General features: G+C 40.3%; 1 protein-coding gene across 1 annotated transcript; it reads right to left on the bottom strand.

Moving 5' to 3' along the window:
- Nucleotides 1-8,025: 8,025 nt before the first annotated feature.
- Nucleotides 8,026-9,773, bottom strand: LOC148597055 (uncharacterized). The gene is made up of 2 exons (XM_088562984.1): nt 9,515-9,773; nt 8,026-8,978 (listed from the first exon to the last, which is right to left on the bottom strand). Exons 1-2 carry the CDS (start codon nt 9,771-9,773, stop codon nt 8,026-8,028), a joined length of 1,212 nt encoding a protein of 403 aa, XP_088419110.1.
- Nucleotides 9,774-18,907: the final 9,134 nt, after the last annotated feature.

Raw genomic sequence — 18,907 nt, 5'->3', positions numbered from 1 at the left:
CGTGGAAGAAATTCCGTCAACATGTGGATCTTATTTTCAGTGGTCCCCTTGCGGACAAGGACGAAGCTATCCACTGTAAGTACCTGCAACCAAAGCTCAATCCAGTTTTTGCTCGTTATAAATTCAACAACATTATACAAAAAAGTGACACTACGGAACATTTTGTGACAACACTCAAACTTCACGTCAAGGATTGCAATTACAAAGACCCGGATGAAATGGTACGAGACCGCATAGTATTTGGTACGTCCTCAACAAAGGTCCGTGAAAAACTCATAAACGAAGGAGAAAAACTGACACTCGAAAAGGCGATTCAAATAAGTCAAAGTCACGAATACTCGCAAGAACAGTTAAAAACAATGGAAAATCCAGATATACATGCACACGCCGTGTCAAGAACACCACACAGACGCAACGTTGATCGTCAACATTCACAGTCACAGACAGGAACTAGTCGAACACAGAAAAGGTCGTTTCAACAGAAAGTATCGAAAGGAAATTGTGGAAATTGCGGATATCAACATAAGCCGACAGAAGTATGTCCAGCCAAAGGAAAACAGTGTGCGAGTTGCAAGAAATGGAACCATTTTGCAAAAGTGTGTCGTAGTAGTAAATATAATGTAAATTTGTCAAATTCAAAGGTTTATGGGGTTAACACACATGAACCAGAGCAATCAGACCCAGATTCTGACCCTGAATTTTTTGTTGATAGTATTCATTTCAATATCAAGAATGGTCAAGCCTTTATAAAATTTATGGTGGGTCCACACTCCTCCCCAGTAAAGTTTAAACTTGATACAGGTTCTCAAGCAAATATAATACCAGAACATGTTTATGATAAGTTAGGTGTATGTGGTGTACTTCAAATCCCTAAACGTAAACTCTCTGCATATAATGGTGGTACTTTGCACACACTTGGCGTCTGTCGTCTCTCATGTACATACAAAAACAAGACACAATATAGAATTTTATATTGTAGACACAACAAACACACCAATTCTTGGTTTACAAACCTGTCTAGATTTAGCACTCATAAAACTTGTATATTCAGTCGAATTTCATGTATTGAACAAATTGAGTCAGATAAAACAAATGTCGAGTCTCAGTCGAGTGTTCTTACACATGAGAAAGCCTCACTAAGCGATTCGTCGTCCCAGTTCTTAGACAAGCCTTCAGTCTTGAAGCAATATTCACCCGTGTTTACGGGCATAGGTTTATTTCCTGGTGAATGCAAGATTCAATTAGACCCTAATCCTGTACCAGTTGTACACCCCCCACGTCGTGTTCCCTTTGCCTTACGCGATAAACTTAAACAGGAGCTTGACCGTATGAAAAAGGCTAATATTATAGCCAAGGTATCTACCCCTACTGAATGGGTGAACTCATTAGTCGTTGTAGAAAAATCAAACAAACTGCGTGTATGCCTAGACCCAAGAGACCTTAACAAGGCCATTTTGAGACCGCATTATCCGGTGCGCACATTGGATGATATTTTGCCCCACCTGACAGGTGCGAAGTATTTTACAAAACTTGATGCAAGATCAGGTTACTGGACTATTAAATTAGCTGAGGAATCCTCATACCTCACTACATTCAATACCCCTTTTGGAAGGTTTAGATTTTGTCGTCTCCCGTTTGGTTTGAAATCATCACAAGATGAATTTCAACGTAAAATCGACGAGTGTTTTGAGGGTCTCCCAGGTATAGTGGCTATTGTCGATGACATCCTGGTATATGGTCGAACTCGTCAAGAGCATGATAAGAATTTGAGGTCAGTCCTGGAAAGGTCAAATGAAAAGGGTATCCGTCTGAATGAAGATAAGTTGGAAGTAGGTGTTACTCAGGTCCCCTATTTTGGCCACATTATTCCGTCCGAAGGTCTTAAACCAGAACCTTCCAAGGTCAGTGCTGTCAAAGACATGCAGCCCCCTCGGAATAAGGCTGAACTTGAAACAGTTTTAGGCATGATCAATTATTTAGCCAAGTTTGCTCCAATTTTATCGGAGATTAACAGTCCCTTACGAAGTCTTTTAGTCAAAGATGTGCAATTTTCATGGGACCACCCTCAAGCTCAAGCTTTTGAGAAAGTTAAAGAGGTCATTACACAGTCCCCAGTTTTAGCATATTTCGATCATGACAAAGATTTAACATTACAGGTTGATGCGTCGAAATTTGGGTTAGGTGCTACTCTAATGCAAGATGGTAAACCTATAGCTTTTGCCTCTAAATCACTTACTCAATCTGAAATCAACAACGCTCAGATTGAGAAGGAGATGTTTGCAATTTTATTTGGATGTAAACACTTCCATCAATTCGTATATGGTCGACTTGTACATATAGAAACAGACCACAAGCCACTTGTCAGTATTATGGGCAAACCCTTACATGTAGCTCCCCCTAGATTGCAACGCATGATGTTGCAATTACAGAGGTATGACTTAATTCTACACCATTTGCCAGTAAAAGTATACCTGTAGCAGATACATTGTCACGCAACTTTCAACCACATACATACCCCAAACTTTCAGAAGGTATGGATGTACATGTACACACAGTTTTAAAGTCAATCCCCATTAGTGATTGTAAACTAGAACAGGTTAGAAACGCTACAGTTAAAGACCCCCAGTTGGTACTGCTCAAACAAATAATTTTAGCTGGATGGCCTGAATGTCACAAGAGTTGTCCCCCTTTAGTTTTAGATTATTGGAATCAGCATGATGAACTGACATATATACAAATGGTTTAATTTTGAAAGGAACCAAAATAGTGATTCCAAAGGACTTAAGGTCGGAAATGTTAGACCGTATTCATTCTGGTCACATGGGCATTGAAAAGTGTTTGAGTAGAGCCCGAGATATTTTGTTTTGGCCGAAAATGTCTACTGACGTTACAGAATTGGTCTCTACTTGCCCAGTTTGTTTAGAATTTAGAAACTCAAACCCCAAGGAGCCTCTTGTTCCCCATGACATTCCTGATTACCCCTGGCAAAATGTTGCCACTGATTTATTTACTTTAAATGGTCAAGATTACATAGTTGTTGTTGACTATTTTAGCCGTTATTTTGAGTTTGAAAGGCTCAACAGCACGACTAGTGACGCTGTTATTACAAAATTGAAAAACAAATTTTCCCGTCATGGAATCCCAGAGAAAGTAGTCTGACAATGGACCCCAGTATTCGTCCTGTGAGTTTGATGATTTTGCCAAGAAATGGGATTTTTCTCATGTTACTTCGAGTCCCAGGTATCCCCAATCAAATGGTCTTGCTGAACAGACAGTTCAAACTATCAAACGAATATTGAAAAAGGCCAATAGAAGTAATACTGATCCCTATATTGGTTTAATGGAGTATCGTGCTACCCCATTGTCAGATACTGGTTTGTCTCCGTCACAGTTGCTGATGAGTAGAAGTCTTAGATCTATTCTTCCTTGTACCCCAGATAAATTGGCACCCAAATCTCCAGATTTGTCCAAAGTAAGAAAAAACATGAACTTGAGTCGCACTGGTCAAAAGAAATACCATGATGTAGGTGCTAAAACATTGAAACCACTACAAAATGATGACTCTGTCAGATAACAGAAACAAAACAAGTCCTGGAAACCAGCAGTTGTCATTGACAAACATGATCCTAGATCTTACACAGTACGCACTGAAGATGGTGCACAGTATAGGCGCAATCGTCGTCATTTGTTAAAGACTAATGAAAGTATTTGTCAAAAAGCAATGTTTGACTCGTTCCCTGATATTTTGGACAATAAAACAAATTCCAATATGTTAGATCATACAACAAACAAGCAAAGTTCCCATGAAAAGGAATCTGTCCTCGCATTTGATAGCCCAAAGGTCAAAGTTTCAATTAAACCCAAAATTGAAGTTCAAGCAAAAAGTACAAATGATCAAACAGGTCCTTATGTTACCCGCTCTGGTCGTGTTGTTAAACCTAAAGAAATTGTTGATGTATAGAATACTGATTTAAGCTTAGCATTATATATATTTTTTTTAATTTCATAATCATATAGTCAAATTATGGCTTGTGTTTTGTGTGCTTGTGAGAGAGTTGGAAGAATATTGACTTTTGATTGTGTTCATACTATACACATATACAATTAGTTTACAATAATTTATACACTCGACTTCTGCTGAACATATATGGAACATTACAGACAGTCAACATATAATATGTAAAAACAAAAACTTTTTTAAAAGGACAGAGATGTAACATTATGTGATTGCACTGCAATCTTTTGCATACAAGAATTATCTCCCTTTGTATATTGTGAGTCCCCCGTGCGGACCCGAATCCCCACTTCTAAATAAATGGTAGAACACGCATGGTCGTTCTTTCTGATAGCCTGACCACCCCAAACACGTTACAGTACGGACGTTTTTGTAACAAATAATCAATTGTGGTTATACAGAAGAAAGAGTCACACACGTAATATTTCGACCTTAAACTTTGTGATAGAGAATTAATCAGTAAATCTTCACAAAGTTAAAGATCAAAGGTAATCGTCCGCTAGACATGCAGTAAACATTAACGTATCAATTTGCAACGTTTTGTTTGCTACTTCTTTCAAAAATTTTCTCCTCTGACACTACTTAACCAATTGGATCCAAACTTGGTATGAATATACTTTGTGGTATCGTGCACAGAATTGAAGTGGGGATTTTTGATGCATCCGAGACGTTTCAGTCATCAGTTATATCGGCCATACTTAATATATTGTCACAACTTTGGTTTTACTTATATTTTCCGTATTTTTGGATTGGGAACTAGCTCTACAAAATCCACGTTTTATCTGAACGATATTTTTATTCGAACTCTCGAAAACGAGACTGTACATGTATATTATGTTATGACATCACAGAAGTATAAATCCGTAATTATATGAAATAATTATAATATAAGAAAACTTATTATTAGAAAAATATGAGAAGAACTACAAATGGACAGATATCTGAAATTACTGAATTACACATCAATATCATAATATTCCCCACCAGAAGAAAATTCCCCGGAATTTTACAAGTGGAATTCAGTTTTAAATTCACTTTATACGCCACCAAAAAAAAAACTATATTCCACTGTACTCTTATGCACTGAGCAATTACCTGGTACACATTACTATAACACTTAAATCAAAACCACTTTAAACTCAAATCTCAAGATTATAGCGATATTATTCTCGGTAAGCTTTTTGTATAACTCGTATTAGAGTGAAACATGTATGATAATCCTATGCGTCAAAAGAATGGCAAGTTAAATATAACAAATTATATGGAATCACTAGAGACTTTAAAACTCTTATTTAGTAGAAAATGCGTATAGTGTAACGTAGCGTAAATTAAACGAAGTTAAAATACAACGGTTTATTATCACATCAAGTCATATACAAAGATAGAAAGAACAATCAAAGCGAAGAAGAAGGAGCGAGGTTACTATAGTCGGCGTCACATAAATAACATACTGTTAAAATTTGAATAAAAATATTTTCTACGACTTTATTGACACCTACCGTCGTTTAAATTGTCTTAAATGACTTGCTCATTCGTTTAGCCAAACGGCTTCTCCCTAAACATTGAATCGTTAAATTCCGGTCAGATTTTAATTCTAGGTGCCAATATTTACATTGTAAAAAGTCGGCCATGTTTACAGTGATCGGGTTGCTAGGAGATGTTGTTTACGTTTAAATGGTTTGTCCAAAAACCGAAGAACCCAGAATGCACTTCGGCGTTATTTCGGATATCTCGGATTTATTTTACGCGAACAACGTACAATACCGAGAAGTTGATCAAGCAGACGATTGTCACCGGAGTTGGACGGGAACTTACGAACTTCGTTTGTAAACAAATCGTCCCGTAAAAACCAACATGGCGGATATTAGTATGGGATTTTCCCGTAAGGATTTGTTACGCATGATTTAAGCTAATAAGCGACTTGTTTTTGAGAAGCTGTTTGGCTAAACAAATGAGCAAGTCATTTAAGACAATTTAAACGACGGTAGGTGTCAATAAAGTCGTAGAAAATATTTTTATTCAAATTTTAACAGTATGTTATTTATGTGACGCCGAGTATAATAGATTTCGGCTCGGTCTGTAGATACTCAATTGTCTCTAGTATTTATAAAACTTTGTTAAGTAATGACATTCTTGATCGTATAGTGAATTTCTAAATAAGTCCATCAGTTCCACGTTGTTCTTGGAAGTATCACTTATTTCATTAACTAATTAGTAACTTATCAAGAGAAGAACAGAGATAGGATATAGAGGTTAGTATTAATTGAATGTTTGTAAATGTTTATAAACAACTACTGGTCACTGCAGTGCCTGAAATAAGGCCTAAAAATTTTTTTGGGGGCTAGTAAAAATTTGAAGTCACTGGCCCAAAATGATTATGACTTGCCCAATTTTTTTTGCCAAGCAATGAGTAGAGAATAAATGCAATTACTCGAACATGGTTGGCTACTTACGTGAAAGCAGAGATGACCAATAAGGAAATTGCATAGATACCAGAGATATAAGACCTGAATGTTCCTAACTTGTAGTACAATCATTAAAAAAACCTTTGATTGAACTAAGAAAGAAACAAGTTACAATTTATATTTTTTATTCCTCAATTAGTCCCTCTCTACACATGACCCTCCAGACCCCAGCCTCTGTACTGTATTCCCCCTCATCAGTACACGCTACAACTCCGAAAAATGTAATCATAATATGTAAGTGTGCCATTCATCGGACGCATTTGGACGGTAGCTGGTTTCCAGTTCGTCTGATTCTTCATACAGACCTACAGTACGAGGAGCACCAAACACTACATTTTTGGCGGGATTTCATGCTGGTTACACCGGGTTTTACCCATGGATAACGTGTAAAGCTATCGTTTTGGTGGCTGAGTTGGACCAGGCTTTCATCGGACATTTATGGCAAACATCGGACACCAATTGTGGATTCTATCGGACATTAATTTCCCATTTGGGTAACATCGGACATAAAAAGGATTTTTTAAAAAAAAAACATACAACATTTATTTACACATTGATTCAGGTAAGAATGTTGATCAAATATTTCCGATGATTTCTGATTGTGGTAGAATATATATAGTCAGAGTTATCATATGAATATTAAAAATCCAAGTTAATATTGCTTTATATCGTGGACTTACAATACATTATTGTAATAAATGATTACCAATGCATTCAAGTACTTATTCATGATATATGTGCGTATTATGTGCTTATTATGTTTATATAAAAAATATATGTGTAAAATTAAAATTAAAGTTGGTATTATATATATATATATATTATTATCTATAAGTCTATATATTAAATCTATTGTTATGCATGATTGCAGTCCGCTTATTTTGGCACTATTGATTGATTTTAGTCAAATACATTGTTCCTTGATCGTTTATTTTGTTTTACCAACAGTTTTTCGTTTTGTGCACTTAACAATGTTCTCTTTTTCCTTTTCTTCTCTTTCCTTTTTCTTTTGTAACTTTCTTTGTTCTCTCATTACCTCTCTTTCCTGTTTTTCGAGTTCTTGTTTCTCCTTTTCCTCTTTTTCTCTTTTTATGGTTATAAATTTCATCTGATGTTAACAACCTGTGGCTAGTTATTTGCTTTGATTATCTTGGTCTGTGCTTTGGGCTGTTCAGGTTTTTCAAGCGCAAAAATCTTGTCAAGTTCGCTGTTCCATGACACATTGGAAACGTCGAGCATCTCAGACTCCGTGCTTGTTGACGGTTCAACAACAGGATCAAGGGTAACTACGTTAGAGGTAGAGGGACATATAGATCTATCAATTTTGCCTTCGGTAATCAATGTAAGTAATGCTTCGGCATCGTCAATGCTGTCGAGATTGAGAGTTCCGTGTTCATCTGCAGTAGCAAGGACTGTAGATTCGATACCACGTATGTCGTTAACAGAGTCAAATGACTCGGATACCGTAACTCCAGAAATTGATTCTGACACTGATACTGGGTCTGACTCCGAAAGTCCAGAAACTACGGTTTCTGACACCGAAGGTCATGGGACTGGATCTGCCATCTGTTCAGTGGATGACGCCGGAATACTAGTATCGAATGGAACGGATGGCGCGAAGGCAGAACATGATATTTTATTTGGTGCAAACGGATAGACACCACATACTTCAAATCCCTTTGTTATATTTTGTTTGTTTACAGTCTTGTTATAAGCTTGTTTGAACAGCTTGGGCCACTCCCATTTGGTTACCAAATTGTTGGGTGACAAACTCGTGAAATTTGTGCATGTCGAGTCATACTCGCGTTGAAATGGTCCAAAGACGGTTTTGTCGAGTGGATTGAGGTATTGGGTCGTGTGGGGTGGAAGTGCGAACAATATGATATTGTTCGCACGGGCAGCATCAATCAGGCCAAGAGTCTCATGTGAACTATGACTGTCTAGTAAAATTATTTGAGGTCTTTCAGGGCCACAGTGTTTAAGGAAATGATCGGTAAACCATGACACCCCAAGCAAATCCTCCATCCATGCTTTTTTCTGGTAAGTATAAGTGGCACCCGTCGGCCCTTCCTGGACATTATAGGCTCTTAAAGCTTTCTCGGTCAATCCCTTTACTATTACTAGAGGTGGTATGTCATCACCTGCAGCATTGATGCATGCCAACACAGTTACACCATCCCGACAGTTGCCAACTCTCCCTGGAACATTCCGTTGACCTATTTCGGCGAGCACTTTTGATGGTTTATGTGTAAGTGACACGTTCGTTTCATCAATGTTCCAAATTCTCTTTGGTTGATTGTGTAAATTGAAGGATTTCAGTGTAACGTTCAGATCGTAGAAATACTTTGTAGTGACTTCAACATTCAGCATCCTTGCACGTACGTTATTTAAAGGAGTTGGTGTCCTGAAGACTATTTTGGGGTGGCGTTTCCGAAAGCCATCAAACCAATCCCGTCCTGGGACTCCATTTTTGAATGGCGTTTTCAGTTGTTTCGAGGCTGCCAATCGTGCCATTTTGAAACAGAGTTGAGCCCGCGTAATTCCAAATCTCATTTTCCCGCCCCGTGCAGGTCCGGGTGTTAATAGAATAGGCCTGCAGCAGCGCTAAGCTTGTCGAATAAGGCGACTAAATAGTGCTCAGAAACCTAGCCGGGGGCTAGGCGCTCTGCCCACAGAGCAACTGGGATGTGTGCCCCAGGTGGTGGAATGGGGTACCCCTGGCATGTTGCATGCTGGGGTTGTCAGGCTATAATACGGAAAACCTGACCGCAAACCATAGTGGTGCACCGTGTTGGGAAAGATGCCACGTTCCTCGCACGTTAAAGAACCCTGCTGTGGTATTCGATAGGAGTAGGAACCTTTGCGCTCCGCCACAGGAGGCTAAATTGCCCGACCTTACCCATCCCCCTTTTTCCAGTGGTAATCAAAATTTGTCGACCCTATTATCCTTGTGACCCATCCTTTTTTTTCATTTCATGTTCATTGTCTGAATATAGCTGAAATATTGCTGCTCGGACGTTAAACCCCAACAAACAAACAAAAAAACAAATTTTCCCAGCTTCTACTATCTTAGTGGCGACTTGATTCTCAACCTCTAATGGGAACACAGGTTTTTTCCCAGGAGTTGCACCGTCTTGAACCCGACCCGATACTCTATCTCCAATTGTAGATCTAGGTACATTATAAGTTGTTGCTGCTTTCCTGATTGACATTCCATTTTTTACGGCAATGACTGCATTCTCCAGCGCTTTGGGGTCATACTGTGACCGTTGGTTTTTGCCCTTCTTTAGCATATCCGATCATCCTAAAACGAAAATGGTTTTAAAAATTTTAAGTTATGTACGACACGAACACATACATGAAAGTCTTAATCCAATGGGTATACGTAGATACTAGTATATGGGAGAGTTGTAACATTGTCTAACCCACTATATATATATATATATATATATATATATATATATATATATATTGTATTAACTAAAATCTGACCAGTCTTAGAATTAAGGTACCCCAAAACGTAAAAAATGATTTTTCAAAACACATTTGCTTATATAAATTGGATATATCATTCGAATCTTTACACAGTACTGAATCACCATGTAAAATTACTTACTAAAATTATAAATCTACATAGTTTTTTGAGTTTTAATGTTTTAAATTAGTTACTGATATCTTGCATCAATCAATAGCTAAAAACTATTTCACCCGTTATTATCATCGTCAAATTCAAACAAGCGATGAAGTATGTTAGAAATTTAATTCCCGTCCGACGTATCCCGCATCGATAATATAAGGTTAAATGACGATAGGGGTTCATCGGACACTTTTTATATGGAAAATAAAATATGTTTTCTTGTTTTCAGCATGAAAATAATCAATTATTTTGTTATTTAGAATATAGAAGATGTTAAAAAACATGTTGCAATTACTTTCTACGTATAAAACAAGTAGGATGACAACAGATTCACTTACCGATGAAAAACCGGTAGCAGACGTTTTTTTTTATCGGTTAGCGGAAATACGACGGATCATGGGAGTCACTCGGAAATCGACCAATGAAAACGGAGCTCTTAAAGAGGTGTTCGGTATGACGAATGGGAATATCGGACATAAAGGAATAAAGCAATCGGAAGGCACGGATATTGTCGATGATTGTTTGTTTGTTGGGGTTTAACGTCCGAGCAGCTATATTCAGACAATGAACATGAAATGAAGAAAAAAAAAGGATGGGTCACAAGGATAATAGGGTCGACAAATTTTGATTGCCACTAGAACAAGGGGGATGGGTAAGGTAGGGCAATTTAGCCTCCTGGGGCGGAGCGCAAATGTTCCTACTCCTATCGAATACCACAGCAGGGTTCTTTAACGTGCGAGGAACGTGGCATCTTTCCCAACACGGTGCACCACTATGGTTTGTGGTCAGGTTTTCCGTATTATAGCCTGACAACCCCAGCATGTAACACGCCAGGGGTACCCCATTCCACCACCTGGGGCACATAACCCAGTTGCTCTGTGAGCAGAGCGCCTAACCCACTGGGATGTGTGCCCCAGGTGGTGGAATGGGGTACCCCTGGCGTGTTACATGCTGGGGTTGTCAGGCTATAATACGGAAAACCTGACCGCAAACCATAGTGGTGCACCGTGTTGGGAAAGATGCCACGTTCCTCGCACGATAAAGAACCCTGCTGTGGTATTCGATAGGAGTAGGAACCTTTGCGCTCCGCCACAGGAGGCTAAATTGCCCGACCTTACCCATCCCCCTTTTTTCCAATGGCAATCAAAATTTGTCGACCCTATTATCCTTGTGACCCATCATTTTTTTTTCATTTCATGTTCATTTTATCATCCATTTCATGTTCATTGTCTGAATATAGCTGAAATATTGCTGCTCGGACGTTAAACCCCAACAAACAAACACACATCCCAGTTGCTCTGTGGGCAGAGCGCCTAGCCCCCGGCTAGGTTTCTGAGCACTATTTAGTCGCCTTTTACGACAAGCTTAGCGCTGCTGCAGGCCTATTCTTTTAACACCCGGACCTGCACGGGGCTATTGTCGATGAGGGCACAGGAACTTGAGCATCATTTAACGTCGAAATTTGTGTCCGATATAACCTGTATGTCCGATGAATGGCACACTTACTCTATCGTGCACAGAATTGAAGTGGGGATTGTTGATGCATCCGAGACGTTTCGCCCCGTGCAGGTCCGGGTGTTAAAAGAATAGGCCTGCAGCAGCGCTAAGCTTGTCGTAAAAGGCGACTAAATAGTGCTCAGAAACCTAGCCGGGGGCTAGGCGCTCTGCCCACAGAGCAACTGGGATGTGTGCCCCAGGTGGTGGAATGGGGTACCCCTGGCATGTTGCATGCTGGGGTTGTCAGGCTATAATACGGAAAACCTGACCGCAAACCATAGTGGTGCACCGTGTTGGGAAAGATGCCACGTTCCTCGCACGTTAAAGAACCCTGCTGTGGTATTCGATAGGAGTAGGAACCTTTGCGCTCCGCCACAGGAGGCTAAATTGCCCGACCTTACCCATCCCCCTTTTTCCAGTGGTAATCAAAATTTGTCGACCCTATTATCCTTGTGACCCATCCTTTTTTTTCATTTCATGTTCATTGTCTGAATATAGCTGAAATATTGCTGCTCGGACGTTAAACCCCAACAAACAAACAAAAAAACAAATTTTCCCAGCTTCTACTATCTTAGTGGCGACTTGATTCTCAACCTCTAATGGGAACACAGGTTTTTTCCCAGGAGTTGCACCGTCTTGAACCCGACCCGATACTCTATCTCCAATTGTAGATCTAGGTACATTATAAGTTGTTGCTGCTTTCCTGATTGACATTCCATTTTTTACGGCAATGACTGCATTCTCCAGCGCTTTGGGGTCATACTGTGACCGTTGGTTTTTGCCCTTCTTTAGCATATCCGATCATCCTAAAACGAAAATGGTTTTAAAAATTTTAAGTTATGTACGACACGAACACATACATGAAAGTCTTAATCCAATGGGTATACGTAGATACTAGTATATGGGAGAGTTGTAACATTGTCTAACCCACTATATATATATATATATTGTATTAACTAAAATCTGACCAGTCTTAGAATTAAGGTACCCCAAAACGTAAAAAATGATTTTTCAAAACACATTTGCTTATATAAATTGGATATATCATTCGAATCTTTACACAGTACTGAATCACCATGTAAAATTACTTACTAAAATTATAAATCTACATAGTTTTTTGAGTTTTAATGTTTTAAATTAGTTACTGATATCTTGCATCAATCAATAGCTAAAAACTATTTCACCCGTTATTATCATCGTCAAATTCAAACAAGCGATGAAGTATGTTAGAAATTTAATTCCCGTCCGACGTATCCCGCATCGATAATATAAGGTTAAATGACGATAGGGGTTCATCGGACACTTTTTATATGGAAAATAAAATATGTTTTCTTGTTTTCAGCATGAAAATAATCAATTATTTTGTTATTTAGAATATAGAAGATGTTAAAAAACATGTTGCAATTACTTTCTACGTATAAAACAAGTAGGATGACAACAGATTCACTTACCGATGAAAAACCGGTAGCAGACGTTTTTTTTTATCGGTTAGCGGAAATACGACGGATCATGGGAGTCACTCGGAAATCGACCAATGAAAACGGAGCTCTTAAAGAGGTGTTCGGTATGACGAATGGGAATATCGGACATAAAGGAATAAAGCAATCGGAAGGCACGGATATTGTCGATGATTGTTTGTTTGTTGGGGTTTAACGTCCGAGCAGCTATATTCAGACAATGAACATGAAATGAAGAAAAAAAAGGATGGGTCACAAGGATAATAGGGTCGACAAATTTTGATTGCCACTAGAACAAGGGGGATGGGTAAGGTAGGGCAATTTAGCCTCCTGGGGCGGAGCGCAAATGTTCCTACTCCTATCGAATACCACAGCAGGGTTCTTTAACGTGCGAGGAACGTGGCATCTTTCCCAACACGGTGCACCACTATGGTTTGTGGTCAGGTTTTCCGTATTATAGCCTGACAACCCCAGCATGTAACACGCCAGGGGTACCCCATTCCACCACCTGGGGCACATAACCCAGTTGCTCTGTGAGCAGAGCGCCTAACCCACTGGGATGTGTGCCCCAGGTGGTGGAATGGGGTACCCCTGGCGTGTTACATGCTGGGGTTGTCAGGCTATAATACGGAAAACCTGACCGCAAACCATAGTGGTGCACCGTGTTGGGAAAGATGCCACGTTCCTCGCACGATAAAGAACCCTGCTGTGGTATTCGATAGGAGTAGGAACCTTTGCGCTCCGCCACAGGAGGCTAAATTGCCCGACCTTACCCATCCCCCTTTTTTCCAATGGCAATCAAAATTTGTCGACCCTATTATCCTTGTGACCCATCATTTTTTTTTCATTTCATGTTCATTTTATCATCCATTTCATGTTCATTGTCTGAATATAGCTGAAATATTGCTGCTCGGACGTTAAACCCCAACAAACAAACACACATCCCAGTTGCTCTGTGGGCAGAGCGCCTAGCCCCCGGCTAGGTTTCTGAGCACTATTTAGTCGCCTTTTACGACAAGCTTAGCGCTGCTGCAGGCCTATTCTTTTAACACCCGGACCTGCACGGGGCTATTGTCGATGAGGGCACAGGAACTTGAGCATCATTTAACGTCGAAATTTGTGTCCGATATAACCTGTATGTCCGATGAATGGCACACTTACTCTATCGTGCACAGAATTGAAGTGGGGATTGTTGATGCATCCGAGACGTTTCGCCCCGTGCAGGTCCGGGTGTTAAAAGAATAGGCCTGCAGCAGCGCTAAGCTTGTCGTAAAAGGCGACTAAATAGTGCTCAGAAACCTAGCCGGGGGCTAGGCGCTCTGCCCACAGAGCAACTGGGATGTGTGCCCCAGGTGGTGGAATGGGGTACCCCTGGCATGTTGCATGCTGGGGTTGTCAGGCTATAATACGGAAAACCTGACCGCAAACCATAGTGGTGCACCGTGTTGGGAAAGATGCCACGTTCCTCGCACGTTAAAGAACCCTGCTGTGGTATTCGATAGGAGTAGGAACCTTTGCGCTCCGCCACAGGAGGCTAAATTGCCCGACCTTACCCATCCCCCTTTTTCCAGTGGTAATCAAAATTTGTCGACCCTATTATCCTTGTGACCCATCCTTTTTTTTTCATTTCATGTTCATTGTCTGAATATAGCTGAAATATTGCTGCTCGGACGTTAAACCCCAACAAACAAACAAAAAAACAAATTTTCCCAGCTTCTACTATCTTAGTGGCGACTTGATTCTCAACCTCTAATGGGAACACAGGTTTTTTCCCAGGAGTTGCACCGTCTTGAACCCGACCCGATACTCTATCTCCAATTGTAGATCTAGGTACATTATAAGTTGTTGCTGCTTTCCTGATTGACATTCCATTTTTTACGGCAATGACTGCATTCTCCAGCGCTTTGGGGTCATACTGTGACCGTTGGTTTTTGCCCTTCTTTAGCATATCCGATCATCCTAAAACGAAAATGGTTTTAAAAATTTTAAGTTATGTACGACACGAACACATACATGAAAGTCTTAATCCAATGGGTATACGTAGATACTAGTATATGGGAGAGTTGTAACATTGTCTAACCCACTATATATATATATATATATATATATATATATTGTATTAACTAAAATCTGACCAGTCTTAGAATTAAGGTACCCCAAAACGTAAAAAATGATTTTTCAAAACACATTTGCTTATATAAATTGGATATATCATTCGAATCTTTACACAGTACTGAATCACCATGTAAAATTACTTACTAAAATTATAAATCTACATAGTTTTTTGAGTTTTAATGTTTTAAATTAGTTACTGATATCTTGCATCAATCAATAGCTAAAAACTATTTCACCCGTTATTATCATCGTCAAATTCAAACAAGCGATGAAGTATGTTAGAAATTTAATTCCCGTCCGACGTATCCCGCATCGATAATATAAGGTTAAATGACGATAGGGGTTCATCGGACACTTTTTATATGGAAAATAAAATATGTTTTCTTGTTTTCAGCATGAAAATAATCAATTATTTTGTTATTTAGAATATAGAAGATGTTAAAAAACATGTTGCAATTACTTTCTACGTATAAAACAAGTAGGATGACAACAGATTCACTTACCGATGAAAAACCGGTAGCAGACGTTTTTTTTTATCGGTTAGCGGAAATACGACGGATCATGGGAGTCACTCGGAAATCGACCAATGAAAACGGAGCTCTTAAAGAGGTGTTCGGTATGACGAATGGGAATATCGGACATAAAGGAATAAAGCAATCGGAAGGCACGGATATTGTCGATGATTGTTTGTTTGTTGGGGTTTAACGTCCGAGCAGCTATATTCAGACAATGAACATGAAATGAAGAAAAAAAAAGGATGGGTCACAAGGATAATAGGGTCGACAAATTTTGATTGCCACTAGAACAAGGGGGATGGGTAAGGTAGGGCAATTTAGCCTCCTGGGGCGGAGCGCAAATGTTCCTACTCCTATCGAATACCACAGCAGGGTTCTTTAACGTGCGAGGAACGTGGCATCTTTCCCAACACGGTGCACCACTATGGTTTGTGGTCAGGTTTTCCGTATTATAGCCTGACAACCCCAGCATGTAACACGCCAGGGGTACCCCATTCCACCACCTGGGGCACATAACCCAGTTGCTCTGTGAGCAGAGCGCCTAACCCACTGGGATGTGTGCCCCAGGTGGTGGAATGGGGTACCCCTGGCGTGTTACATGCTGAGGTTGTCAGGCTATAATACGGAAAACCTGACCGCAAACCATAGTGGTGCACCGTGTTGGGAAAGATGCCACGTTCCTCGCACGATAAAGAACCCTGCTGTGGTATTCGATAGGAGTAGGAACCTTTGCGCTCCGCCACAGGAGGCTAAATTGCCCGACCTTACCCATCCCCCTTTTTTCCAATGGCAATCAAAATTTGTCGACCCTATTATCCTTGTGACCCATCATTTTTTTTTCATTTCATGTTCATTTTATCATCCATTTCATGTTCATTGTCTGAATATAGCTGAAATATTGCTGCTCGGACGTTAAACCCCAACAAACAAACACACATCCCAGTTGCTCTGTGGGCAGAGCGCCTAGCCCCCGGCTAGGTTTCTGAGCACTATTTAGTCGCCTTTTACGACAAGCTTAGCGCTGCTGCAGGCCTATTCTTTTAACACCCGGACCTGCACGGGGCTATTGTCGATGAGGGCACAGGAACTTGAGCATCATTTAACGTCGAAATTTGTGTCCGATATAACCTGTATGTCCGATGAATGGCACACTTACTCTATCGTGCACAGAATTGAAGTGGGGATTGTTGATGCATCCGAGACGTTTCGCCCCGTGCAGGTCCGGGTGTTAAAAGAATAGGCCTGCAGCAGCGCTAAGCTTGTCGTAAAAGGCGACTAAATAGTGCTCAGAAACCTAGCCGGGGGCTAGGCGCTCTGCCCACAGAGCAACTGGGATGTGTGCCCCAGGTGGTGGAATGGGGTACCCCTGGCGTGTTGCATGCTGGCGTTGTCAGGCTATAATACGGAAAACCTGACCGCAAACCATAGTGGTGCACCGTGTTGGGAAAGATGCCACGTTCCTCGCACGTTAAAGAACCCTGCTGTGGTATTCGATAGGAGTAGGAACCTTTGCGCTCCGCCACAGGAGGCTAAATTGCCCGACCTTACCCATCCCTCTTTCCCAGTGGCAATCAAAATTTGTCGACCCTATTATCCTTGTGACCCATCCTTTTTTTTTCATTTCATGTTCATTTAATCATTCATTTCATGTTCATTGTCTGAATATAGCTGAAATATTGCTGCTCGGACGTTAAACCCCAACAAACAAACAAACCGAGACGTTTCAGTCGTCAGTTATATCGGCCATACTTAATATATTGTCAAAACTTTGGTTTTACTTATATTTTCCGTATTTTTGGATTGGGAACTAGCTCTACAAAATCCACGTTTTATCTGAACGACATTTTTATTCGAACTCTCTAAAACGAGACTACATGTACAGTCTCGGGTCAAAAGTATTTCTGCAATATGGCCGACGTCATTTACTTTATACTACTAAATAAATCAATAAAAGGGCATTTTAAAGACAAAATAAATGAGATACTAACTTTAATATTTTGTTATTGCACCATTGGCTCTCAATACACGACGAATTCTAGTTGAAATAGAATTATATAATGTCCTTATATAGACTGGTTCAATGTCCATCCACACACGTTTAGACTCCCTGATCAAGTCCTCGTTCGTTTTGATCCTGTGCACCACCTTCTGTAACCGGATTTTAATGTACCTCCAAACATTCTCAATAATGTTGATATCTGGGCTTTGCACAGGCCACACCATTCCTTCGATATCATTGTCTGCCTTCCATCGAATCGTGTCTAGATCGGTGGGGGGTAGCATTGTCATCTTGGAAGACCCACCTCCCTGTCGGAAAGGTTTTAGCCACAACTGGCCAAAGATGTTCATCCAGAATGTCTGTATATTTCTGTGAATTAATTGTCCCATTCACTGGTACAAAAGTTCCAACACCGTCAAATGTTACACATCCCCAAAACATAACACTTACAACGGGACCGGCTGTGTCGTCACCCTTCTCTCCAAGGCAAGAATTAAACCACTTTTCATCGTCTCTCCGCCAAATATGAACTTTGCTATGCTTTCCTATACATATTTGAGTCTCATCAGAGAAAATTATATTCTTCTAGTAATTGTTCACAGTCATACGAAGCTTTGATCGACACCAAGCCCTCCTTTTGAACCTGTTTCCATCACTGATCACAATTTTTTTCTTCACAACTCGTTTTTTGAATCCGTAAAACTTAAGCCTCCTCTTAACAGTTGATTCACTCATCTTAACTGGTGTTCTCTCATTCAAAAGGTTAGTAACATCCTTTAAGTTCTTTCTACGCTTGCCCCGTGCAGGTCCGGGTGTTAAAAGAATAGTCCTGCATTAGCGCTAAGCTTGTCGTACAAGGCGACTAAATAGTGCTCAGAAACCTAGCCGGGGGCTAGGCGCTCTGCCCACAGAGCAACTGGGATGTGTGCCTCAGGTGGTGGAATGGGGTACCCCTGGCGTGTTTCATGCTGGGGTTGTCAGGCTATAATACGGAAAACCTGACCGCAAACCATAGTGGTGCACCGTGTTGGGAAAGAAGCCACGTTCCTCGCACGTTAAAGAACCCTGCTGTGGTATTCGATAGGAGTAGGAACCTTTGCGCTCCGCCACAGGAGGCTAAATTGCCCGACCTTACCCATCTCCCCCTTTTGCCAGTGGTAATCAAAATTTGTCGACCCTATTATCCTTGTGACCCATCCTTTCTTTT

The sequence above is a fragment of the Perna viridis genome, chromosome 15, assembly GCF_037379345.1.
Source record: "Perna viridis isolate PV_CMFRI_1.1 ecotype Kerala chromosome 15, ASM3737934v1, whole genome shotgun sequence".
NCBI classification, from domain to species: Eukaryota; Metazoa; Mollusca; class Bivalvia; order Mytilida; family Mytilidae; genus Perna; species Perna viridis.
This window is presented reverse-complemented; position numbering and strand designations above follow the sequence as displayed.

Excerpts from the sequence above, each read along its gene's own strand:
- LOC148597055 (XM_088562984.1), bottom strand. The coding sequence starts at position 9,773 with ATGCTAAAGAAGGGCAAAAACCAACGGTCACAGTATGACCCCAAAGCG. Across the intron at positions 8,979-9,514 it reads GAAAATTTGTTTTTTTGTTT|CCTCGAAACAACTGAAAACG; the intron begins GTTTGTTGGGGT and ends CACGATTGGCAG.